The 25,506-nt window shown below is 54.9% G+C and overlaps 1 protein-coding gene across 1 annotated transcript; it reads left to right on the top strand.

Annotated features, from left to right (window-relative positions):
• The first annotated feature begins 2,078 nt into the window (after positions 1-2,078).
• On the top strand, positions 2,079-23,299 carry TNKS1BP1 (tankyrase 1 binding protein 1, 182kDa). The gene is made up of 12 exons (XM_008578928.1): positions 2,079-2,154; positions 2,477-2,585; positions 3,918-4,548; positions 6,044-6,113; positions 9,704-11,077; positions 13,185-15,340; positions 20,533-20,899; positions 21,150-21,300; positions 21,425-21,561; positions 22,266-22,423; positions 22,704-22,774; positions 23,214-23,299. Exons 2-11 carry the CDS (start codon positions 2,492-2,494, stop codon positions 22,762-22,764), a joined length of 5,199 nt encoding a protein of 1,732 aa, XP_008577150.1. The 5' UTR covers positions 2,079-2,154; positions 2,477-2,491; the 3' UTR covers positions 22,765-22,774; positions 23,214-23,299.
• The last annotated feature ends 2,207 nt before the right edge of the window (positions 23,300-25,506 follow it).

Raw genomic sequence — 25,506 nt, forward strand, 5'->3', positions numbered from 1 at the left:
TGCTGCCGCCGTCCCTTCTGTGTCCAGAGCTCCCCCCTGGGCCCCACCAGACAGCCCCTTGCCCCAGGCTGTTCCGTCTTCCCTTTGGTCCTCCCTCTTCCAGCAGTTTGCATGCTGTCCCTGCCGACCTGTCTGGCTCCGGATCCGGCCATAGATCCCAGGGCCCATAGGAGCGATCCCCCTTGAGCCAAGTCCCCTCTGGGCCACTGACCCGGTCTAAAGCTGCTCAGCCCCTCCTCAGCCCTTCTGGAGGCCTTTGCTCCTAGGGGTCAGCTCGTCTCCCCCAGACTCCTGCGGGTGGGGAGTGCTAAAAGCCGCTGCGATTCTTTAGCTCCCGGTTTCCGCCTTGGTCACCTAGGGCTTCTGGCCGGGGCCTCTGAGCTGCTGCGGCCACCTCCCCAGTAGTAGACTCTGAGCCTGCCTTCATTGCTGCAGCCATTCCTACCACAGAGGTGCCCATCAGGTACCCAGGTGGAAGGATTTTTCGGTCCTGGGCCAATTGGTCTTCAATTCTAACCACCCAAACCATGTCCCTTGTAATACTGTTCAAGGGCAAGGCAACAATATTGTGTTTTTTAATTTAGTTTTTTCTTTTATATGCGCCCCCACTCCTTCCCCCCACACACCTGGCCTGGCCCTGCACATTTATTTGTCCACCCATAGGGGGCAGCCCTCCGTGGTAGTTGGCTGACCAACGGGTTGACAGAACTGGGTTTCTCTACTGTCTTCATACCCTCTCCTGTCTTTGAATCAAGCTGGGGCAGGGTCAAAGATAGGGAAGGGGGTATGGGTCTTGCAAAGGTTGGGCACCAGAGGTCCCTTAGAATTTGGCACGGTCTTTCCAGACCAGCTGGAGTGGTTGACTTTAAGGGAGGCAATGCCCGTTGTAGGTTGGAGAGGGTCGAGTTGTCCTCACTAGCTCTGTGCACATCAGGTGATAGGAAACATCCCTCTTGCTTTTGAACAAGGGGCTTAGGGCTCTGTCCCTCAGGCTCTTCAGCCTGGGGTGGTCTCGTGGGTGGCAGGATGCTTTAGGAGCCAGGATGGGAACTGAGGAGGTGGTGGAGTGTCTGACGAACAGGTGACATGATGGGCCTCGGGGAGTGAAAGAATGGTCTGGGAATGCTGGCAGCCTGGGGTCTGGGGAGAGGAGGAGGTGGTTACCAGGGTCTTAGCTCATTTGTGACACTGAATGGAATCACACTAATAATGGCCAGAATTTATTGGAAACTTATTATGCAGTAGGCATTGTCCTAAGCAGTTAATGTGAGTTTATATTATCTCACTTAAGCCTTTCAAGAGTCTCAGTAAAAAAACCCATTTTTCAGATAGGGAAACTGAGGCTTAGAGAAGTCACTGAGATAGAAAGTGGTAGACCCAATCCAGCATTTGAATCTCGGTATATCAGACCCTGAAACTCCTGCTACAGGCTTAGAGGAGGATACCCATTTTGTTTCTACCATTGGGCTGTGTCACTTGGTTTAATTTCTTCTTCTGCTCCCCTCAAAACAACTTCAGACCAACCCTAAGCTGGTGAGTGATCCCCACATATCCCCTCTTTGTAGGCTGTGGCTGACCCATCCTGACTGTCCTGGAAGGGGGAACCCCAGGGAATTTTCCCCCAGGTTACCCCGCCCCCCGGACGTTCTCAAGCCCTGTCCCGTTCTCCCAGCCCAGGCCTGGGCCAGCTCCTCCTACCTCTTGGCGAGGCTCTGGAAATCCAGTGGGAGGCCATTGCTATGGCAACAGGACTAGGCCCTGGCTTTACCTCATCAAATTCCAAGCTGAAGCCAAAGCGATTGAGAAATTAAAGAAAAAAATGTATTCCAGATGTTTACTTTTTATTCCTTATTTTTCCGTGTTTGGATGAGACAGCTCTGAGGAAGGCGGGAGTGGGGCAGGGATGTAGAAAGAGAACGAGGCGAGAGGGGAGAGGGAACAGGGAACCACTCCCAGCTTCGGGAGGGAGGGAAGGAGGGTGATCGGGAAGGGAAGGCAGGCGGGGGGGCGGAGCCCCAGGTTGGGGAGGAGCGGGTTTTTCCCGTCTCCCATGAGGTGATTCACAGAGAGACTTCAGACTTTGCAGCCCTCTTGCTCTGCCCTGAGTAGACACCTCCAGTGGGGCCTCCTGACCCAAGGGGCGCCTTAGGAACCGTGAGTAGGGTGTCTTGGAGAGGTGGTCAGAGGAGGGAGTGGTGGGTGGCTCCCTGAAGATCCAGGACTTTGGGTTAGGAGACAAGAGTTGGAGAGGATATGGGAAGAGTTGAGGATCTGGCTGCTGGGGACCTCCCTTGACCGACCCCTACCCCCCTCCTGAAGTTCCTTCTTCCTGTCCCACACTCTGCCTCTGCTAGAAATAGGAGACTTCTCTTGGCTAGCCTAAGCCTGCTGCCAACGCCCAACTCTATTTCCCTCTCTCTCTTTTCCTGGGTCTTCAACCACCCCAGCTCATGCATCTTTGCTTCCCAATTCTCAGGGTCTGCTGCATGTGATGAAAGTGTCTACTCTCAGGGAAAGCACTGCCATGGCTTCCCCACCGCCCCGGGAGATGGAGGAGGAGCTGGCACCCGCTGGCTCTGAGCCAGGTACTGATGGGTGCAGGGTGGAGCGGGGGCTGAGAGGAGGTGGGAAGGGCAGAGGCTGCACCCCCATTCTGTCTTGAGGGATGATTGAGCAATGATTCTGTTGAGGTGGGAGTGAGGGAGGGGAGGAGTACTGAGGAAGTGCAGGATGAGTTTGGAAGGTTCTCAGGTCCTGTTGAGACCCTTCAGAACCATTGAAACAGACAGAAACTTCAAGATGATGTGGATCGAGCCTCATGTGTGGCAGAGGGGGAAACTGAGGCCCAGGGGGAGAAATGGAGTGCACCTACAGGTCTCCTGGCTCCCTGTCTAGGTTCTTTTCTTATGCTTAGTTGAATGAGTGGCTGATACATTATTCTATTAGAAGGGTTGTGGCCATGAGTAATTCCAAGGTCTTTTATTTGGCATTGGAATGCTTTCTGTAGAAGGTAGGTTTCTGGTATTTTTTTTTTTTTTTTTTAGGATATCTGTATCTATATTCATAGAGAACATTGTTCTGTAGTTTTCTTATGATCTCTTTGTCTGCTTTTCATTCCACGGTCATATTTGCCCCAATTCATAGAATGAACTGGGGATGTGTTACCTCCTCTTCTGTCTTGTGGAAATGTTTGTGAAGGATTGGTGTTAATTCTTCCTGAAATGTTTGGTAAAATCAACCCGTGAAGCGTGGGCTTGGGATTTTCTTTGCAGGAAGTATTAAAATTACTAATTCAATCTTTTTACTTGTTTTAGATCTATACAGATTTTTAATTTCTTCTTGAGACGATTTAGGTAACTTCTGTTTTTCTAGGACTCTTTGCATTCCTGATCACACACCAGTGGGGAGGTGGCCTGGGAGTGTGTTGGGGGAGGGGGCAGCAGGGAGGCTGGGTGGAGAAGCTGAGCTGGGGTGTAAAGGTGGCTATGGATGATATAGTGAAGTGTGACATGAGGGAAAAGGACTAGATTGGAGAGACGGCGGGCCGACTGTTTGATGTGGGCAGGCAGGCATTCGTTTATTGGCTCATTTGCTCATTCATTTGTTTGGTAAGAACTTGTGCAAGGTGTGAAATAGGGTACAAAGAGCAATAAGGTGCCAGCTGAGCCCTTAAATAGCTTTAGCTTAAAAGGGGAATTGGCTAAACATTTTGAAAGTTTGGAGAAGGGAGAAGATGCTTCAGGGATGTGTGCAGAAAATCAAGGAAGGCTTCATGGAAGAGGTACCATTTGACTTGTGCTTAGAAGGATGTGAACCTCCTGAAATTGGAGGGTAGGAGATGAGGTGGGAAACACAAGAAGTTCTGCTTCTTGGTTCTTCTGACAGCACCTCCTCCTCCAACCCTTTCCTTTTGGTAGGTGACCCTCGGGCCAAACCCCCTGTCAAGCCCAAACCTCGAGCCCTGCCTGCCAAGCCAGCCCTGCCTGCCAAGCCCAGCCTGCTGGTGCCTGTTGGGCCTCGGCCCCCCCGGGGTCCCCTGGCTGAACTGCCTTCTGCTCGGAAGATGAACATGCTGGCAGGACCCCAGCCCTACGGTGGCAGCAAGCGTCCCCTTCCCTTTGCACCAAGGCCTACAGCTGAGACCCCTGCTGGAGGAGAAACTACCCAAGAGACTGGAAAAGAGGCAGGGAAAGAGGAGCTACCCCCTTTGACTCCCCCAGCCCGATGTGCCGCTCCGGGGGGCGTGAGGAAGGCACCTGCCCCCTTCCGCCCAGCCTCAGAGCGCTTTGCAGCCACCACAGTGGAAGAGATCCTGGCCAAGATGGAGCAACCACGGAAGGAGGTCCCTGCCAGCCCTGACCGCCTCTGGGGCTCCCGCCTCACCTTTAACCATGATGGCAGCTCACGATATGGCCCCAGGACCTATGGCGTGGCCAGTGGTCCCAGGAATGAGGATGGCAGGACCCTCTGCAGGGGATGGTCTCAGGAGGGGCCAGCACACTCACCCACAGAGTGTCAGGAAGAGCACAGCAAGACCCCTGAGGAGAGGTGAGGGGTGGGAGGTTGTGTGTTTCATTGTAGCCTGGAAGTTGGGGGCTGGGGTCCAAGAAAGTGGCCCCATCAGGGGTTATGACCTTCACCTTTAGGTTAGTTGGGTGCCGTGAGCATGGGCAGACCCCGGTTTGAGTCACAAAGCATTCACCTAGCAGATGGTGTTGTCGTTACTGTCTGCTTTTAAATGTTGTAGTTCTCCTTACGGAGTTGATGTCTGTTTATAGCAGAGTTCAAATGTACCGCATTGAAGTTTATTTTTAGTTTCTATATATGGAGAGCTGGGCACCAAACTTTGCCTCATTGAATCTGTAGCCTTCCTGTTTGGTGAAGGGAATATTTGTTCCACTTTAGAGATGGGGAAACAGGTTCAAAAGTAGCTTCCCATAGTCCCTCACAAGTAAGAGACAAAGATGGCATTTGAGTTCAGGTCTCTTTGATTCCAAAGCCTGTGCTTAATTGTTAGCTCTTACTGTGGGCAGAGCAGTGTGTCGGGCCCTGGGGTGGGTGTGTGTGTCGGATGAGTAGGGTGCAGTCTCCGCCTGGGGAGGAGCACATCTTGATGCCAGGCCACCTAGTGTCTGCACAGAGATTACTGCTGGTTGGAGTCATTTGCATATGATCCACTTTTTCACAGTTGGCACTACTAGTGTAAAGGAAGACTGGCCAGAGGTTCTCCTTGGGGTGGGGAGCACAGGACATTGGAGGAAGAGACTGAGAGATCTGGGGAGCCATCAGCTGCCCGGAGGCCACCCTCAGGGCAGGAAGAGCCAGCTTGAGGCATGGCTTGCCCCTGAGTCCTTGGCTGGTAGCTCTGCAGGCCCAGAGGCTTCCTTCCCCCTCCTCCTGCCAAGAAGGGAAGGGCTGCTGTGGTCTGGACCCAGTGGAAGCTGGAAGCCCTTGCCCTGCTGCCTTACCTTTCTCTCACCTGAAGTGCCTGAAGGCTTGGCCCTGGAGTTAACCCGCTGCATGTCTCAGACCAGGGCACTGTGAGGTCACGCTGCTGCCCAGGCTGGGTTCTGCCCTCCATCCTCCTCCCCTCCCTTGCTCCAAGCAGAGCTTAAGAGGAACAACTTCAACCTTGGAAAATCACTCTTCCCCCTTCCCCTCCCCCCTGCAACCCTTCAAGAAGTATTGGCAGGACAGACTGGACCAGCTGCACTTTTCCTGGCTGGAGGAGAACTTTAACCCCTTATGGGTTAGCAGAAGGAGGAGTTATCTTTTTGGGAACCATTGAAGGGTCTGGGCATACAGGTTGCTTTCCCTAAAGTAGGTAGGGGAATTTAACCCTTTACGTGCAGGTAGGGCATAGGCACTATCTCCTGGGGGCACTTTCTCTGTTGAGCTTCCAGGCAGGGCTGAGGAGTAAATGCTTGGGGGTGTTTAACCTTTGGGCACTGTTAAAGTTGCTTAGGGAGATTCTCTGCCCTTCTCTATTCTGTGATAGGCTTTCACATGCTCTGCCTCCATTCCCTGTCTTTCTCCCTCACAGGATTCCCCCTTCCGACTTGGCCTTCAACGGGGACCTGGCTCAGCCGGCCAGCTCTGAGCCACCTATTGATGTGAGTTATCCTCCTCTTACAAATCAGAATCACAATATTTTAGAACTGGAAGGGTCCACCCCCATTGTAGTCCACATGGAGGAACTGAGGCCCATGGAGGGAGTGACTTGCCCAGGGGCTGGCTCCAGGACCCAGATTTCTTCACTCCCAGGCCAGTGTTCTCGATCACTAAGGTGGCTAAGTGTGGTTCAGGTCATGAGGCTGCTCTTTATAAACGGTAATTATAATATCTATAACACCTGCCACTGATTAAGTACCTACTCTGTGCTGGGCATGTCCCAGGAATGTTAACTTACTTAATCTTTGTGATAACTTTGGCTGGTAGGCCTTGTGAGTCCCACGTGAGAGAGAACACCAGGGCTCACAGAGGTTAAGTGTCTGCCTCCAGCACTCCCTGGCTGGGCTGCCTTCTCTGAGTTCAGAAGAAGGAAGAGTCCTTTTCTTGGAGGTTTTCCGTTACACCCCTTCTTCTCTCCCACAGTGCGCTCGGGGGACAGTCAGCCTGCTTTCCTGAGTCATGTATTAAAGGGTGCCCCTTCTTGCTCATAGAGCCCTTGCTAGCCAGACGCTCACCCATCTGCCCTGTGATGGAGACCTGGCTCCATTCATTTGTCCGTCCAGTACATGTTTACTAAGCATATCCTATGAGCTGGGTGCTGGGAAAATAGCAGAGAACAACGTACACCATTCCTGCTCTCAGGACGCCCACCTTCTAATGCGGGGAGGCAGACACAAACACTGACATCCTGTAAACCAGCAGATATGTAGTGTATCCGACAAGTGCCGGGGAGGGCTGTAAAGGTCGAGGTGCCGGGTCAAGGGCAGTTAAGGAAGCCCCCACTGTGAAGGTCAGCGAGTGAACTGTGTGGATGTTTGGGGAACAGCATTCTTGGCAGAGGGCACTGTAGATACAGAGGCCTTGGTGCCTTCCTGGCGAGGAAGCCAGGATGTTTGGATCACAGTGAGGACTTAGAGGTGAAGGAGGTGGATTGTGCTGAGCCTCGCAGGCCACTATAAGGGCTTTGGCTTGAGTGAGGGGAAGAAACCATTGAGGAGTTCGGAGGAGAAGAGTGACCTGTGCAGACTTAGTTCTAAAGTCACGTTGCCCTCTGGGTTAAGAATTGTTGCAGAAAGGTAAGAGCAGCTGCAGGGACCAGATAGGGGCTATTGGGACAATCCAGGTGAGAGATAATTCAGGGCTTGGACTCTGGGGCAAACCAGTGCTGGAGATGGTGAGAAGTGGTTGATTTTGGGTAGGATTTGAAGGCAAAGTGGACAGGATTTTGGGATAGATTGATGTGAGGGAAGAAAGTGCAGGATCAACGATGGACTTGAGGGCTTTTGGCTTGAGCGACCAGAAGGATGAGGTTACCATTTACCGAGATGGGGGCTTCTGAGGGCAAGGCAGGATCGGGGAAGACGTGAGGAGTTTGCTTCTGGATTTGTTGAGTTTGAGATGCCTTTTAGAAATCCAAGTGGAACCGTTGAGCAGGCAGTTGGCTATTTGAGTCTGGCTTCCAGGGGGAAGCGAGCGAGTTAGAGAGGAGAACTTGGGGAATCGTCAGTGTGGAGATGGTAGTTAAGACTGGCTGAGATCACCGGGAGAGTGGGTGAAGGTGCGGGAGGGAAAAAGGAGCCCGGCCAAAGGAAGACAGCCTCCAGGCCTGGAGGAGGACGCCGGCAGCTGTCAGACCCCGCAGACAGGTCAAGTAAGGTGAGCTCCGAGAACTGGATTTAGCTACAGGGCGGCAGGTCATTGGTGACCTTAACGAGAGTAGGTAGGTGGCAAGGTGAAGGAAGAATCCTGTCGAGTGGGTTCAGGAGAGAATGGGAAGACAGGAACTGTAGGTAGTGAATGTAGACAGTGCTTCTAAGAAAATAGCTGGTAGCTAGAGAGAGATGTGGGCTCAAGAGTGATTTTTTAAAAAAAATTTATTTTATTTGTGTTTTTAAGACAGAAGGAATATAGAGCAGTTTGTGTGCTTATGGAAATGTTCCAGTAGAGAGGGAAAAAATCAATGAGGCAGGAGAGAGTGGGGTGTTGGCCTTAGCCATGAGCAAGGACAGCAGAGGATTGTAGAAGGGAGGCAGAGAGCTTGGGCTCATGCAGGTAGCGGGTGGCGTGAGGGTGCAGGTGTGGGTGTTCTCTGCTAGTCACCTCTGTGTTCTCAGGGGACAGGAAGCAAGGCCATCAGCTGAGGGAGGATGGGGAAGAGGTGTTGGAGGTTTGAGGAGAGTCAGGGAGTGAATGGAAGGCGGGGATTGTGGTAGGATTCTGGGCAGCTCCAGGACCAGTTTGAGGTCAGTGGTGAATCTGAAGGGAGACCAGCCAGGATGGTTGCGTGTTTTTCTCCAGCCTCATCCAGCTGCGCAGGTGCTGGGCTAGGGTTGGTGGAGAGCTGTATTTAAACAGGTTAAACAGGATGAAGGGAACCAGGGATTTGAAGGTTGTGTAAGAAGTGACTTTAATGGTGGTAAAAAGTGAAGTGAGGGTAGGAGGGGCATAGGGGACAGTGAGAAGAAAGTAGGATTAATGGACTGTGCTTCCCAGAGGGGTTGAAGAGTGAGGGAGATAGGGAGATAGAGCGGCTGGACACATAGGAGGTGGGGACAGGTGAGTGGGACACTTGAAACTGAGATTATGCAGGGGTTGCAGTTACTGGTGAGGGCGAGGTTTAGGGTATGACATCGGGGAAGAGGAGACTCAGGAACAGGGAGCCAAGAGGCTGGAAGGGTTGATCTGCTATCAAAATCACCACAGATCATCACAGTAGTGCTGGAGAGGGCTGCAGAGATCCAGAGCTACAATTTTCCAGGAATGAGGGGTTTGTAGGGACTGTAAAGGGGCGGGTGTAGCTGGTATAGTTTAAGGGCATGAGCTTTGAAAGTAGAATGTCGTAGAGAGGAGGGAGGATGGAGGGAATAAAAAGGCCCAGACCTAGCAGGAGATGTAGCAGGAGATGATGTGGGAGGACAGCGGTGTTGGGGAGGGCCACAAGGGAAGTGTGACCTCTGGGAGGGCCAAGGTCAGATAGAGCCAGAGTCACTTCATTGTCTGGGGAGAGGCAGAGTGGAGCGGTGAGGCTTGGTGTCCCCTCTGCCTCTTTCCTCTGCCTCATCCCACAGCAGCCATTCTCCTGTAAGTCCTGTACCGAGAGGCCAGTGCACAAATCGTATTTAACCCTCATGTAACTGTGAGATGGACATTGTTGTCATCAGACCCAGCATACAGTGGGGAAGCCAAGGCTCAGAGGGACCAAGTGCCCACCACTCAGGAGGGAGGGCGGGCATATAGCCTTTAAGAGGCAGAGCTGGGATGACTCCAGGCCAGGTGCTTTTCACCTGGCCCCAGTGTCCTTTGCCTGAACCCCATGGCCTTCGTGCTTCCTTGGGTAGGCTGGGACCTATGTATATACAGAGTGGGGTGGGGATTGCCCCCCTGCACCCCCCACCTCCCCATAGCTACTGCTGGGAATTGGTCTGCAGCTGCACTGGGCTTAGAGTCCCCTTGTGAGCCAAACCCCTTGCCTGGAGGGGCCTCCCCTACTTGGCTGAGAGGCGAGTAATGGCTGTTGCTCTTTCTCTTGCAGGTTTTCAAGCCCCGGGTCCCCTCAAGTCCAGGACCCACCTCAGAGAATGGAGGTTCTGCCATCCCAGGCCTCCCTGCTGATGTCCCTGGCCCAGTCCCTGTGTCTTCCTGTCCTCACTCACCAGGAGAGCACTCTCCCCACCAGCTTCCAGAAGCCCAGAGTCTTGCAGCTTCGGAGGCTTCTCCCTGCCTCCCTGCGACTCCAACATCCCCAAGTGCAACCCTGCCTGATGAAGGCCCCTGTTATCCTCCTAGCCTGGGGCTCCCTCCTGAAGGAGCCCCAGAAGCCCCCAGAGCTAGCAGTCCTCCCCTTGAGGAGGTCTTGAGGTGCCACAGCCCAGAGCAGCCCCCGGCCACCTCGCCCCGGCCCCTGATTGAGGGGGGTGAGTTGCTGGATCTCACTCAGACATTTTCATCTGGGGAGGAGGAGGTGGCAGTGGTGGCCAAGGGTAACGCCGACCTCCGTTCCATCAGCCTGGCTCAGCGCCGATTCTCTGAAGGTGTGCTCCAGCCACCTGGCCAGGACCAGGAGAAGCTAGGGGGCTCGCTGGCTGCCCTGCCCCAAACCCAGGGGACCCAGTCGGCCCTGGATCATCCATTTGAAAGTGGGACAGAATCCAACTGGAGCTTGTCACAGTCCTTTGAATGGACCTTTCCCACGCGGCCCTCAGGCCTGGGCGTGTGGCGGCTGGACTCCCCACCCCCCTCCCCCATCACTGAAGCCAGTGAGGCCGCTGAGGCTGCTGAGGCTGGCACCTGGGCTGTGGCTAGCAGGGAGGAAGGTGTGTCCCAGCAGGGACAAGTGGCTGGGTCAGCTCCAGGGGGGCCAGGAAGGCCTAGTTCCTGGGTGCAGGGGGATGATCCAGGTACCTCTTCAACCCAAAAGGGTGATGGGGAGAGTCAGCCTCGGTCCCCAGCTGTTTCCCTTGATCCCCTGCCTACAACTGGGGGCCCACCTGGATCACCCTTACTGCAGGCAGAGGAGAGGTGTGAAGAGCGGGAGCCCCTGGCTGGACTGGAGTCTCCCCTTCCTCTCGCCATGAGGGAGGCAGCCCTGCCCATCCTGGAGCCAGTCTTGGGGCAGCAGCAGCCAGCATCTCCTGATCAGCCCTGTGTCCTCTTTGTTGATGCCCCTGACCCTGGGCAGGCATTGCCTGCCAGGGAGGAGGCTGTGACCTTAGCCCGGGCCAAGACCACTGAACCCAGGGCAGAGGCTCAAGACTCCTGTAGGGTGTCCCCTGAGCCTGTGGGCCCTGAAAGCAGCTCTCGCTGGCTAGATGACCTCCTGGCTTCGCCACCACCCAGTGCTGGCAGTGCAAGGCGGGGAGTTGGATCTGAGCTGAAGGATTCACAGTCTCCAAGTACCTGCTCCGAGGTGAGGACAGGGGCTCAGGGAGGGTGGGGGTTTGGGGGATGGAGGTCAGGGCTTGGGTAGGCTTTATTCTTTCATTGTGGATTTTCTGTGTCAGGAAGTTGGGATACAGTAGTGAGCAAGGCAGCCACAGACCTGCACCTCCCAGGTCTACTGTCCAGCAAAAACTGGCAGCACTGTATGGATGGAGCTTAGTGTTTAGTGTGAGTTCACATCCGGACTCCAGCATTCACTAGTTGATTGGTCTTGCAAATTAATTGGTCTAAGCTTCAGAATCCTTTCCTAATAATGGCAGTTGCCTCTTAGAGCTGTATTATTGCTCAGTGCCATGTGTGGTGTGCACTGAGCGTTGAGTCCATTATTATAAGGGATGTCGTGCAAGGCGAAACTCTATAGCCATTGGGAGCGTGGGCTCTGGAACCAGACTGCCTGGGTCCATCTCCTGCCTCTGCTCTGTGACCTTGAACAAGTGACTTTTCTGTCCTCTGCCTCAGTTTCCGCATCTGTAAAATGCAGATAACAATGATGAGCTCTATCTTAGAGGGTGATGGAGAGGATAAAGTGAGGTATAGCGTGTGTAAAGTACTAAGAATCGCGGCTGGCTCGTCGTCAGTGCTTAGCAAGTGTTGGCTTTTAGACACGTTATTACCATCGAGTGCAAGACCTGCTTTGTAGATAGGCCCCTGAGGCCCAGGGGAGGCAGAGCCTTGTGCGGAGTTACCCAGCGAGTTGGTGGCTGGGCCTGGGCCAGGGCGCCAGTTTCCGGCTCAGTGCTCTTTCTCCTACCAGGCTGCCTCTGAACTTAAGGGCTGGGGTCCAGGTGGCTTTTGAAATTTGTTTTCCAAGCCTGGCCTGGGCTGGTAGGGGCGGGGCTAGAGGGAAGGAGGAGCCAGGGGGCCCTGGGGGCAGGGGGGGAGGAGGAGCAGGAAGAGGTTAAGACCAAGCTGACTCCTGCAGTAGGTGTGTCTGTCCTGGGATGTGGGTGACTCAACTGTCTCCTGGGCGGGGCTGCCAGAGCTGCAGCTGCTCCGGAGGGAGCCGGGCCAGGGCCAGCGGGAGCCAGAGTGGTCGGACAGGTCCAGGCGCGGGGAGCGGCCCAGCCCTGTGCTGCTGGCCGTAGCACCCAGCAGCTCCACGGCGGGTGGGGGCAGGGGCCATGGCCCAGCCTGCGGACAGGGAGGCCAGCATGTCTGTCTTGGAGCGGCTGCTGGCCAACGCGGCGCTTCGGGATGAGGCCGGTCGGCTCCGAGGCCCTGGGCCTGGGGCCCACCCGCCCGCAGGGGTGAGTCAGGGAGAGAGGGTGGGGCAGGGGCCATGGCCCAGCCTGCGGACAGGGAGGCCAGCATGTCTGTCTTGGAGCGGCTGCTGGCCAACGCGGCGCTTCGGGATGAGGCCGGTCGGCTCCGAGGCCCTGGGCCTGGGGCCCACCCGCCCGCAGGGGTGAGTCAGGGAGAGAGGGTGGGGGGTGCAGGGAGCCCTGGCTGGGATTTTTGCCTGCTTCAGAGGCTGCCCCTCCCATCTTCCTGGGCGGGCCGTTGTGCTAGGAAGAAGGTGCTTTCCTTAGGGAAGCAGGGCCTGGGTGCTCTTGTGGAGCTAGAGGGCTCTGGTTGCTCTTAGAATCTTGCCTTGCAAGGGGGTTGTGGAGGGGCTTTGAGTCTTGACCTTGCCTAGTTGAAAGTGCACTCCCCCCACCCATGTGAAGACTGGTCTTGGATTTCTCCTGGTAGGATTTCTTCTGGTAGGATTTCTCCTGGTGGTTAGCCAGGAGTTGCCCAAGGGTTGTAAACATGACCATGGGACCATCAATCGAGGGCCCATTGTGTGCCAGGAGCTGTGCTGAATACTCGGTTTAAATGATCTTGATTAATCCTCTCACATCAGCCCCATGCAGTAGGAATTATCCCCATTTAAGGATGAGGGCCCTGAGGCCCAGAATAGTTAAGTGATTTTCTCAGTGTTACACAGCTGGCATCCAAATCCTGGCTTTCTTTTGCCAAAGTGGGGCTCTCAGATACTAGGTAGCTCTGATTCTCATTCAGTAGTGACTCCCACCCCAATCGACTCTAAGCATTGTTTGTCTTTTTTTTTTTTTTTCTTTTCTGATTCCCAGGGACTCCTTGGCTGGGCCCAGAAAGACCTGCAGAGTGAATTTGGGATTGCAGCAGACCCACATCCCAGCAATTTCAGTCCTTCCAGCTGGTCCCAAGGTGCATCTCAGGACTATGGCCTTGGGGGTGCGAGCATTAGAGGAGACCCAGGCCTTGGAGAGAGGGACTGGAGCAAGTATGGGCAAGGAACTGGAGAAGGGAGCACCAGGGAGTGGGCCAGCAGGTGTGGCGTCGGCCAGGAGGAGATGGAGGTCAGCAGCAGCCAAGCCCAGAGTGAAGTGTCTGCCCTGGGGGGGCTCATTGCCCAGGACCGGGTGGTTGGAAAGCCAGCCCAGTTCAGCACCCAGTGGAGCCAGGAGGCAGACAGTCAGGACTGGGAGTTCAGAAAGCGGGATTCCCAGGGCACTTACTCCAGTCGGGATGCAGAACTCCAGGACCAGGAATTCAACAAGAGAGATTCACTGGGTACTTACAGCAGTCGGGATGCAAGCTTTCAGGACTGGGAATTTGGGAAGAGAGATTCTCTGGGTGCCTATGCCAGCCAGGATGCTGATGAACAGGTCCAGGAATTAGGGAAGAAGGACCACCTTGGCAGGTACAGCAGCCAGGATGCCGATGAGCAGGATCGGGAGTTTGAGAAGAGAGATTCTTTGCTTGGCACCTACTGTAACCTTGGTGCAGAGCAGCAGGACCAGGAATTTGAGAGGAGTGCTTGGATGAAGGACTACAGCAGCAGTAGCAGCTCCAGGGCCCTCAGCACGCAGGACAGAAGCTTCGGAACAAGAGCCCTGAGCTCCAGGTTCAGTCCCGAGGAAGCCCAGCAGCAGGACGAGGAGTTTGAGAAGAAGAATCCAAGTGGCGAAGACAGCCTTGGTGAGGCCAGCAGGGATGCAGGCCGGCCAGAAGAGAGAGAATCGGGGGGATTGTTTCGTCCCAGCACCCCCCAGTTGCAGGATGGGGCACTTGGGCAGAGAGACCAGAGCACCTGGCAAGGCAGTGAGGCCAGCCAGGAGGTTGGAGGGCTGCAGGAGAGACAGCAGGAAGGGGGTCAGAGCCTTGGCGATGCTGATGTGCAAGATGGGGAGGTGGCGAAGCGAGGTTGGGCTGGTGACTTTAGCCTTGGTGTTGCCCCCCAGTCGGAGGCAGCCTTTAGCCTGGGGCAGCCAGACTGGAGCAGGGACTTCTGCATCGAGGCCAGCGAGAGGAGCTATCAGTTTGGCATCATTGGCAATGACAGAACGAGTGGTGCTGGCCTGAGCCCTTCCGGCAAGACGGGAGGAGGTCACTTTGTGCCTCCTGTGAAGACCACAGCTGGGCCTGTGGACTGGACTGACCAGCTGGGTCTCAGGAACTTGGAAGTGTCTGGCTGTATGAGTTCTGGGGGCTCAGGTGAGGCCAGGGAGAATGCTGTGGGACAGATGGGCTGGTCGGACAACCTAGGCCTGAGAGACATGGACCTGGCCAGCCGTTTGGAAAGTAGAGAGTCTGAAGATCCCAGGGGGATCGCAGTCGGGGAGAAGGACTGGACTTCTGATGTTGGGGTGAGGAGCAGAGATTTGACTGGGGTGGGGGAGGTAGGAGGCTACAGCCAGGCCAGAGAGAGAGGCGTGGGGCAGACTGACTGGTCAGGTGTGGAGGCCGGAGAGTTCCTGAAATCAAGGGAGCGAGGAGTTGGACAGGCTGACTGGACACCTGACCTCGGGCTGAGAAACATGGCCCCGGGGGCGGGCTGCAGCCCAGGAGAGCCCAGAGAGCTTGGGGTGGGCCAGATGGACTGGAGCAACACTCTGGGCCTGAGGAATTTGGAGGTGTCCTGTGACCTTGAGTCTGGAGGCTCTCGGGAGCCACGGGGATGTGGTGTAGGGCAGATGGACTGGGCTCAGGACTTGGGACTCCGGAATGTGGAGCCCTCTGGGGCCCCGAGTGAAGCCAGGGAGCGTGGGGTAGGAGAGATGGGCCAGCACCTGGAGCCTGGCCTCAGGAACAGTGGCAGCCTGTCCCCTGGCCTGGAGGCCAGAGACCCCTTGGACGCCAGGGAGCTGGGGGTTGGCGAGATAAGTGGGCCAGAGACCCAGGGTGAAGACTGCTCCTTGCCTTCCTTGGAGACCCATGAAGACCCTGGAATGGAGACGGGAGAAGTCCCAGACCTTGGAGCCAGGTAAGGGAGCCCCATCCTGGTGTGGGAGGGAAGGTGTGACAGCTGTCTGAAAAACTAGAACCTTTTTCGGGAGGGAAGAAGCAGCATTTTCCAAGGACTTTTAGCGTCTGGAAAATTGAGACATTTTGGACTGTGAGTTTTCTACTTTTATATTTTAATTGTAATATGACAGACATGCAGGTGAGTTCCTTTTTTGAAGGATGAATGTAATGTTTGAGGTGTTACTCTTTTTCAGGAACTCATGTTTTGGGCTTTCTTGGCGATTGTGAATTATGACTGTAGGTGGAAATGGTGCATGTCCCATCTTGGATGGTTTCTGCTGGGTTCCGCTCTTGTGAGGCCACAGGTGCTCTTGGGCTAGGGACCACAGATGCTTTCACAGGTGCAGGAAGGGGTCTCCGTGTTGTCTTGGCCTGGGTTGCTATAGCCAGCAGTGGAGTGAACGGTGGCACTCATTGGTTCTCAAAGGAGTTAGGAACTTGGTGCTTCTTACTTGCCCTGTCCTAGAGCCCGGAGGGAGCAAGAGTTTAAGAACCTGAAGGCTGTTGGGACCTGACTCTGGCCCCACAGCCTTGGCCTCCACGTGCAAAGCTGCTGAAAGAGAACTTTCCGAAGGAGCAGACTGGTAGTTTATAAGTCAGCTACAACCTGTCTCTTGGATGTCCTAAAACCAACGGAGGTGATTTTGCAACTGGAAAGGGTGCTAAAAAGGCATTGCATCTATTTTGTTAACATTTCCATCCACTGAGATTTGCCTTTATTGGTTTATTTGATCTCTTTAGTGTGCAGAACATTGTACCTTTTCCAGCCCTGGAGTGGGAGCTTCTCATTGGGAATGTGGGGCAGGGAAGGGGGAGGTGTTGAGTGGGGGCTGATGGTAGTGGGAGCAGAACAGGAGGGACCAGAAAGGGCTAGAGAGGCTGCTCAGGGTTTGGGGAATGGTAGAGGGGGAGTGGGGAGAGGCGTTCGGGATAGAGAAGGCGGGAGAGAGGAAGGTGGGCAGAGCCTGGGGCTGGGAAGATATGCTCAGGGGAGTTGAGGGGGGCTCTCTGGGACTCAGGCTGCTGAGTGGGGAATGGAGGAGCACAGGGGTGAAGACTGCAGGGGAGCGGGTGGGTACACAGGACTGGGAGTCGGAGGTTCCTTTGACTTGGATGAGTTGCTGGACGAGTTGGAGCCTCAGTTTCCAATAGTTAGACTTGGGAAACCCAGAGTTCCAGCTTTCACATTCCCGGTGCAGGGGAGGGGTGGGGGGGCTCTCCCCTCAATTCCTCTTGCTGGTGCTGAGCTGCACATCTTGCATCATGTATCTTCACAGCTGCCCTGTGAATCAGGAAAGGATTTTTATCCTCCCCAGTCGGCAGGTTGAGAAGCGGTGCAACCCAGTTAAGGTCACAGAGTTAGCAATAGCTGTTTCCGACTCGTTTGTATTAACTGCTTTCAGGTGTGGCTACCACATTCGAGACTCTTAGGCTATCAAGGAGTGGGACCCACAGCTGTCCACCTTTCCCTTCTCCTTGGAAAAACTTGGGTGACTCTTGAGAAGGGGAAAGTGATAGTATCTTTCCTTTTGTTTAGGATGGAGGAGGCTGCCAGCAGGCTGGGGCGGGGAGGGACTGTCATGGGACCGGGTTAGGGAAACAGGAGGGTAGTGGCAGAGAAGCGGGGAAGCACTCAGCTGTCTGAGCTTCAGTCTCCATCGCGCCTTTAAAGCGTTTTTATGGAAACAGTCTGGTCAGTGTTGATGTTACCGAGTTCAGGATTTAGCTGTGATGCCATAGTGGTGAAGCTCAGTGTGTGTGACAGAAAAGGTGTCCCCTCCAGCGCTGAAAGGAGACAGTTGCTTTGGAGGGGCTCGTTTGAACGTCATGCTTTTGGGCAGCCTTTTCCAAAATGTGTCCTAAAGAATAACAGGCCATAAATATATTCAGAAGGTGCTGTGTACTCCATGGCTGTGGAGGAGGCTTAATGTGTATATTTGCATATATTTGAATCTTCAACACGAGTAATGCAATGTTTCCCAGACGTATTGGACTAATGTCCAAGGAGCTAGTGTTCTGAGCATTGATGTAGGGAAGTTCTGCACTGTGGAAAAATTCTCTTTAAGGAAAATTTTGGAGGTTCCCTTTGTAAAAAAGAGGCTCCTGAGAAGAGCTCAGAGGGGTCTGGCTTTGGGACTGTCTGCCAGGTTTGGGTTCTGATTCTTTCACCACTTCTATGCCCATTGGCAAGTTTCTTCTCTTCTCCAGGCCTCTACTTTCTCATCTGTAAATTGGGAGTAATTTACTCATGGTACTCAACAAAGTTTTTGTGAGGGTTAGAAGCTGATCCACAGAAAGTGATAAATATAAACCTGCCGGCATGTGGTAGTCACTGAAAAAATTTTAGTTGTATTCGTACCTGTTTTGCAAATTTGGATATGAGATGTCCACAAAGTGAGGCCCTTGGGGACATTTTAGTCATTGCCCACATGTTGGACAAAGGTATCCCTGATGGTAATCATTGGATGGAGGTTGGAGGGGTATGGGGAAAATGTGGGAAGAGCCCAGGCCCTTCCTGTGGGTCTAGGGGCCCTTCCTGTGGCTCCTGGGTCTCCCTGGGAGCTGGGTACTGTCCCTTCCTCTCTCTGGCTGCTTAGTCATCTCCTGCCCCTCCCGCTGGACCCTAGCAATGCAGAAGCCTCTGAGCCGTTTTGGGGTCTTCATAGAATCCACGAGGACCCTAAGAGATCATTGAGTTCAGCTTCCTCATGGGTGGGGAAACTGAGGCCCAGAGAGGCTGTGTGACTTGCACAAGTTCCCACAGCTTGTGATGGAGGCTTCCCTCTGTTCCCTCAGGCCCCATCCTTGTGGTCCTCTGTGGGTGCCCTCCCTGTCTCTCTCTTGTCAAGGCCAGCTGCTGCCCTTTAGAAATATTGTTCCAGCTCCAGCCCTGACCCTCCCTCATTTCAGGTCTCAGATCCTGGACCACTGGGAAGCTGACTTCTTGCAGACCCATCCCTCATAGTTTGCACCATAGTTTGGGTGGAGGTGGGGTTGGATAGAGTCCTCAGGATCATCTGAAGTCTAGATCTGGTGAAGGGTATAGACCATGTAAGATGAGACCGGGACTCGCAGGCCTGGCACCTGTGTTGAGGAGGAGGATGATTATCCTAATAATTTGTTACGTTTATCAAGTGCTAACTAACTAATAACTAACTATGTGCTAAGCACATATTTCTGCCAACAAACCCAGCAGTGTTTAGGTACTTTTAATATTCTCATTTTACAGATGAAGAAACTGAGGGTCAGAGTGGGCAAGTAATCTGTGGCCAAGGCCACAGGCATAGCAGGGGATAGAGCCTAGATCTGTGCTGCAGGGGCAGGGCTCAGCACCCCGTTCCTAACCACCCCCTCTCCTGCTTCCCTGCCAGGAGGGGCTCAAGTTGTAGGTGTTCTGGGCACTCAGACAGGAAAGCTTTTCCAGGGATGGGTTGAGGGGTGAGTGGGGTTTAGACAGGTGATGGGGTCCATGCACACTGCGTTCTCCAGGGCTTTCCCCATTCCCCTCTTTCCACTCCTCATGGCCACCCCCACGCCTGCTGGGCTCCTGCCACTGTCCTCTGGCTGAAGGCCAGCTTCCCTCTGGAAGTGGATCTTTCCATCCACCCGTTGTGTGTTTCACATCCTCTGAGCTCGTGGGGCCTGCCTTCAGCCTTCTCCGGCCCCACCCCAGGGAGAGGCTTGGGGCAGGGCCTCTTCAGGCTGGGTGGGGTACTGGCGCCCTTCCCTCTAGCACCTCTCTGATCCTAAGCTAGCTGTCAGGGTGACCTGGCTTTGGCCTCCACCCAACGCTGCTCCCAATTCCCGATTCTGCTGCCTTACTGTGCTGCTGCCACTGCCTCCACCCTCCCTAGCCTGCGTTAATTTCCATATGTCAGCCACTGGTGGAAGGACAGACTGACACAGTCCTCTCCCTCTCTGCCCCCTCGTCCTGTTGGCATTGACTCACCTGCCTCACTCTCCTCCCCCTGCAATCCGTGGGGAGCTCACAGCCTGGTTTCCGGGCACTGCCTGCCAGCCTTTCCCACACCTCCGCTCGTGCGCTGGGTGTGGCTCTGGGCTGGGTGGTAGGTGTGTGTCTGGAGGGAGGGACAGATGAATGGTGCGCGCGCTCCCTGCCCAAATATGTGTGATGAGTGTGTGAGTGTGTCTGTGTCTTTTAGGGAGTGGCAGCTGGACATCGTGTGAGGTGTGTGGTGAGATGTGGATGCTGAGTCTGTGTCAGGTTTTGAGGGAACAGCAGGCAGAAGGTGCCTGGCTGTGCTGAGGTCCAAGGTACCCCAGCCTCTCATTCACTCTGCAAACATTTGCCTAGTTCCGCTCCTGGCCAGGTGTTGGGGGCACAAAGGCAAAAAGGAGCCTGTCTTTGCCCTTGAGGAGTTCAGACAGGCACTGGGGACAAAGGATCGCAGAACTGAAGCAGGGGCTGGGGCAGGTTGGAGCCCCTGGCTTGTGGGGCTGAGGCGGCCCATGGTGGAGGGAGAGAGACAGCTTCGGAAGAGAAACTGAACTGAGGGGACAGTGAGGGAGGGGACAGTGGTGGGTGGGGGGAGCTCTCTAGGCCGAGGGAACAGCTTGTTCAGAGACAGCAGCGTGAGAGGGCTGGCTGTGTTCTAGGCATCCCTGGCTGATCTGTGAGACTGGGGAGTAAAGAGGTATGACGTAGGGGCTGTGGAGGACACAAGGCTGCACAGGCAGATGGGCCAGTACCTGGCTCATTTCAAGGAGTGTGACCACCCAAGCAGGTGCCGCTGGGAGGGACCCCATTGAAGGCATCTACAACAGCCACAGAGGCAGCAATAGCTGCTCTTGTTTATAGGGCCACACTGAGTGCCAGGCCCTGTGCTGAGTGCTTTAGATTCTTGTTTCATTCCCCCAGCGACTCTGTACAGTTAGAAGAACTTGAGGAGCTTATGGATGAAAGGACTCAGCCAAAGTCTCAGGCAGTGAGTGGCAGATCAAGTATTTGAACCTGCCTGGCTGGCCCAGCTGTGTGCTGTGTTGCTGCAGGCCCTGACCGTGTCCTTGTTGAAGGAGTCTGGGAAGAGCATGGAAGGGGGGATGGGGGTGGAGAATCCTGTGAAGTGGGCTTTGGGGGAGGGAGATGGGGCTTTGTGGGTGACCTTGCTCTCTGGTCCGCCCCCTTTGCAGCCCTGGCGGGTGCCTGGCCCGCTTGCCGCCCTCTGGCTCCCAGGACCTCCTGGAGGAGATGCTGACAGCCAGCAGCTCCAGGGCTGTGGCCTGTAGGGAGTCAGCGGCCTCCGGCCTCAGGGGCCTGTTGGAGGAGGAAGGAGCCCCAGCAGGTGCTGACCAAGGGGAGCCTCTGGAGCCTGGCAGGGACCCTCTGCCCTCCTGGAGGCCGCAGCCTGATGGTGAAGCCAGCCGGACAGATGAGGTGGATGGCACCTGGGGCCCTGCTGGGCCTGGGCAGGATGAGCAGGGGCCAGCCTGGACTTCTCAGCAGCCCTCCCAAATCCCTCCCTCCAGCTCCCCCAGTCAAGACTTCTCCTTCATCGAGGTCAGTGGAGGCTGAGCCCAGCACAGCAGATGTGGGTGGTGTGAGTGACAGAGCCAGAGCGCCGCTCCTGGGGCTTGCTAAGGAGCTTCAGTCTGGGAGGCAGAAAGTGGGTTGTGGGTGTGACCTGTGAATGGGATATTCTGGCTGTGGGAGGGATCAGCCCATGGCCAGCTGATGTCGAGGGGCTCCTGTGGGATGGGGCAGGATCATGGGGTGACAATGTCAGTGGTGTCACCATTGTCCCGAGCAGGACACCGAGATCCTCGACAGTGCCATGTATCGGAGCCGTGCCAGCCTGGGGCGCAAGCGTGGGCACCGGGCCCCAGCCATCCGGCCCGGGGGTACCCTGGGCCTGTCAGAGGCAGCAGACTCAGACGCACGCCTGTTCCAGGACTCTACGGGTAGGACTGATGCGTCATTTGATGATGTCTCCGTCAGTGTCTGGGGTGGAAGGCTCCAGTTGTGCAGGGTTGGAGGGGTCTGAGGGTGCTGCCACGCCTGAGCCCCCTCCCTGGGCCTTTGCAGAGCCACGGGCTTCTCGAGTGCCATCTTCAGATGAGGAGGTGTTGGAGGAGCCTCAGAGCCGCCGGACACGGATGTCCTTGGGCACCAAGGGGCTGAAGGTCAACCTCTTCCCTGGCCTGAGCCCATCAGCCCTGAAGGTACCGTCTGATCTTTCAGCAGACATATCTGGCCTTTCATGTCCATCCGTCTATTCATTCCCCCGACCCCCCTCTCCCATTTCTTTTCTTATTCTGCTCTCTAGTGAGGGCCCCCAGAACATCCCTTTGTGCCCTGCTGGACCCTGTGCTGTGTGCCAGGTGGTACGGAAGGAGGAACAGGGCGTGTTCTTGTCCCAGAACCTCAGGGGCAGTTGGGGCACGAGCCATGCCTGTTATTAGCTTGAGTGGAGGGAGCAGTTTGGGTGTCACTGGGGAGGCACAGGGCTGGGCCTGTTTAGGGAGGAAGGAGTTATTTCCCAACAGGAGGTGGCGGGGCGTGGGAGGGTGGATTGGAGCAGGCCTATGGTAGGCTTTTGATCTTAGCCTTGAGGCAGGCGTAGGAGCTTGCTTGGGGGCTGGGGTGGTGCAGAGGCATTGCAGGCAGAAGGAGGTCAGCACTGGCTGTGTCCAGCCCAGTGTGTTTGAATTCAGCCCAGCAGAATCTCTTTGAGGACCTACTGTGTGCAAGGCATGGCTCAACTCTGAGGGAAGCCCATCTTTAAGTGATTTTTTGGAGTAAAAGGACCACAGAAGGGTCTGTGCCAGATTCTGGGGCCTGCATGCCGTTGGGAGAAGGCCTAGCCCTCTGTGAATCCTTTTGCCTGCCTCTCCTACATGTGTCTGGGTCTGGACTTGTCTCTCAGGCCAAGCTGCGCTCCCGGAACCGCTCGGCTGAGGAGGGGGAGCCGGCGGAGAGCAAGTCCAGCCAGAAGGAGTCCACAGTCCAGCGCTCCAAGTCTTGCAAGGTCCCAGGGCTAGGGAAGCCCGTCACGTTACCTCCCAAGCCAGAGAAGTCCTCAGGGTAGGTGACCTAAGCTCTGGGCATCCACTGACCTCACCGTTTTAGCCTGAAAAGGGAAATCCCACTTTACAGAAGAGGAAAACAGGCTCAGAGAACATGTTGACATGCCCCAAATTAGGTATATTAAGTTGGGTGTAGAGTTCTGGGCCGTGCAGCCAGGCCCCAGGCTGCCTCTTCTGGTTGGAGGGGGTGAGGGGTGGGTTCTGTCCCTATCACTTTTCCTTATTTAGTTCAGTTTCCCTAAAGTTTGCCTTCTGCACCTTTGCTGTCTGCATTCTAGGTCAGAAGGATCATCGCCCAACTGGCTGCAGGCCCTGAAGCTGAAGAAGAAGAAGGTCTGAGAAATCACAGGTGAGGGCAGGTTACCAGGCTTGGATCCAGCCTGGGCTTCAGGTGTGAGCAGTCCCTGGAGGACTCGGGAGGCCCCTTCTAGCCCTGAGCTCCCCACCCCACCCCCCTTTCTGTCTAAGGCTAGACTCGGGCAGGTAAGCCGAGCGCCAGAGACTTGGCTCCCCCTAGATTTTGTCCACAGGGCAGGGTGTTGTCTGGCCTGGGATGGAAGAGAATGGCTGCTTCCGTCCAGCCTGCCTTCCTGGGCTCAGGGACAGTCCTCCATGCCCTGTAGCTGGTCTGAGTGTGGTCAGCCAGCTCTTCTGGTCTGGGATCCCTGGGGGCACTCACCAGGCTCCAGGTACCATAAGGGACCTTTCTCACAATGGGGTACAGCTGGGGGAACCAGGGTGGGTGTGGCAGAGAGGAAGCTGAAGTCTCCACCGTCTCCCCGTTGCAGGTCCTTCCCATCTGGCAGTCTCAGGCAGTGCCCGTTCCTGTGGGGTCTTTGGGCGAGGAGTCGGCTGGAGCCCACCATGCCCGGGGCTGCAGCCTCTGCCCCCGTCCACCTCTGAGGAACATCTGGGGAGGCGCATTTATGCACTTTGTGTCACCAACTTTCCCCCACGCCTTCCCTCCCGGCCTGGATTCCCTCACTCGTGGTCGCAGGGTTTGGTTCCTGCCTTGCTCTCTTCCCTCCTCCTTCTGCTTCCTCCTCCAGCCTCCCTTGGGTTTTCTTTTGATACCGATTTATAGCATTTTTTATAAAAGCCTTTGATTTTTGTAATGGGTGGGGCCTTGCCCCAGCCCCACCCCCGGTCTCCCTCTGCCCTGCCACATGCTCCACAGAGACCAATGACATTTTGCCACTTGAAACAATAAAGTTTTTTGGGAATTGGTGCTGCCCAGGTGTGTGGTTGTGGTTGCCCATCCCCCCTTCTCAGGCTGTAGTTGGAAAATTCTGGTTCTGTCCTTGCCCCATCAGGAGATCACCGTGATGTTGTCACTTCCCTTCCACCCACTGGCCTGTGTCCCTGAGGAGAGTGTTTGTTGGTTATGGTAGGCTGATTGCTGATTCAGACGACCCCCAAAAGTTTGTTCTTCATCCATGGCCCAGTCCAGGGTGAGTTGGTGGTGGGGGGTCCTCTGTAGTCATGTGGGGCCTGGGTCCTTCCCTGTTGTGGCTCAGCCATCTCTGGGGGCCTAGGAGTCCTCCACAGTACCCAGTGGAGAGAGAGGGAATCCTGTGGGCGACTGTCTCGGTCTGTTTGCACTGCTGTGACAGAATACCATTGACTTAGGTAACTTATAAACAACAAGTTTATTTCTTAAGGTTCTGGAGGCTAGGAAGTCCAAGATCAAGGCACCAGCAGATTTGTTGTCTGGTGAGGGCCTGTTTCTGGCTTCATAGATGGTGCCTTTTCAGTGTGTCCTCACATGGTGGACAGGGCATGCCGGCTGTCTTGGGCCTCTTTTATAAAGGCACTCATTCCATTCATGAGGGCTCCATCTCATGACAGGATCACCTCCCTTAAAGGCTCTACCTCCTAATATCACCTTGGAGATTGGGATTTCAACATATATTGGACACAAATATTCAGACCATAATATTCTGCCCTTGGGCCCCCTAAAATTCATGTCCTTCTCACATGCAAAATACATTCATTCCATTCCAAGAGCCCAAAAAGTCTTACATTTTAAAGTTGATGCTAAAACAAGGTAAGTCCAAAGTTTTATCTAAATATCGCCTAAGCCATATATAGATGAGACTCAAGGTACAATTCTTCCTGAGGCAAATTGCTATCCAGCTGTGAGCCTGTAAAATCAAACATGTGCTTCCAAAATACAATGGTGGGACAGGCATAGGATAGACATTCCCATTGCAAAAGGGAGAAATAGGAAAGAGGGGTAATGAGTCCCAAGCAAGTCTAAAGCCTTAAGGTTGGAAAATAATCTTTCTTGACTTGAGGATCTGACCTCCAGGCCCACCAGGGCACCTGCTGGGGTGGTGACCCTGCCCCTATGGTGGCCCCACTTCCATGGTCGCTCTGTTCCTGAGTTGTGCACTGGTAACTTTCTTGGACTGGAATCACATACTGGTGGTTCCAGTGGTCTGGGATCTTGAGGGTGGCCCCATTCTCATGGTTACACTGGTAGACTTAATGGGGTGTAGAGAAAGTGAAGATAAATGGTCAGAGTCCCTCAGGTGTCCAGAATCTTGCTGAGAATTTGATGTAAATATGCACATGTGCCTAGGTGTTCCTTGGTTATTGTCTAATGTAATTGTGCATGTGCATCCAGGTGTTCCTGGGTTGTCTGACTTGCACCCAGGAGTCCTGGGTTATTGGACTTAAATATAAAGGATGGATGGCTCTGATCCACAGTGTCCCTGCCCCCAGGATGCCCCTTGGGGGGCCACCAGGAGACCACTACTGCTGCTGGAGTCTGTTGTTGCCAGGGCCCCCAGGATGCCCCAAGAAGCCACTGCCACTGCTGCTGCTGCTGAGGACTGAGCTCTTGTCATCTGCCAATGGCTCCTGGGATCTTTCCCAATTACCTAGCTCATGGACCTGCGTGTGAGGGTCTGGTGCCCCAGCCAGGAATATGAGGGGTCTGTGACCCAGTCTGTACAAGGGTTTGTAGGGTCTGTGGGCCCTAGCCCTAGCAATACAATTGTCCACATTGGCAGGATTCTGACGATAGCCCTAATGAGACATGGGGGTTCCCTGTGGTGGCTCTGCCCCTGTGGCAGT

This window comes from Galeopterus variegatus, unplaced genomic scaffold, assembly GCF_000696425.1.
Source record: "Galeopterus variegatus unplaced genomic scaffold, G_variegatus-3.0.2 Scaffold1784, whole genome shotgun sequence".
Taxonomy (NCBI): domain Eukaryota; kingdom Metazoa; phylum Chordata; class Mammalia; order Dermoptera; family Cynocephalidae; genus Galeopterus; species Galeopterus variegatus.

Coding starts and splice junctions, on each gene's coding strand:
- TNKS1BP1 (XM_008578928.1), top strand. CDS start 2,492: ATGAAAGTGTCTACTCTCAGGGAAAGCACTGCCATGGCTTCCCCACCG. Junction 2,586..3,917: donor ACCCGCTGGCTCTGAGCCAG/GTACTGATGGGT, acceptor TCCTTTTGGTAG/GTGACCCTCGGGCCAAACCC. Junction 21,301..21,424: donor CCTGTTCCAGGACTCTACGG/GTAGGACTGATG, acceptor GGGCCTTTGCAG/AGCCACGGGCTTCTCGAGTG.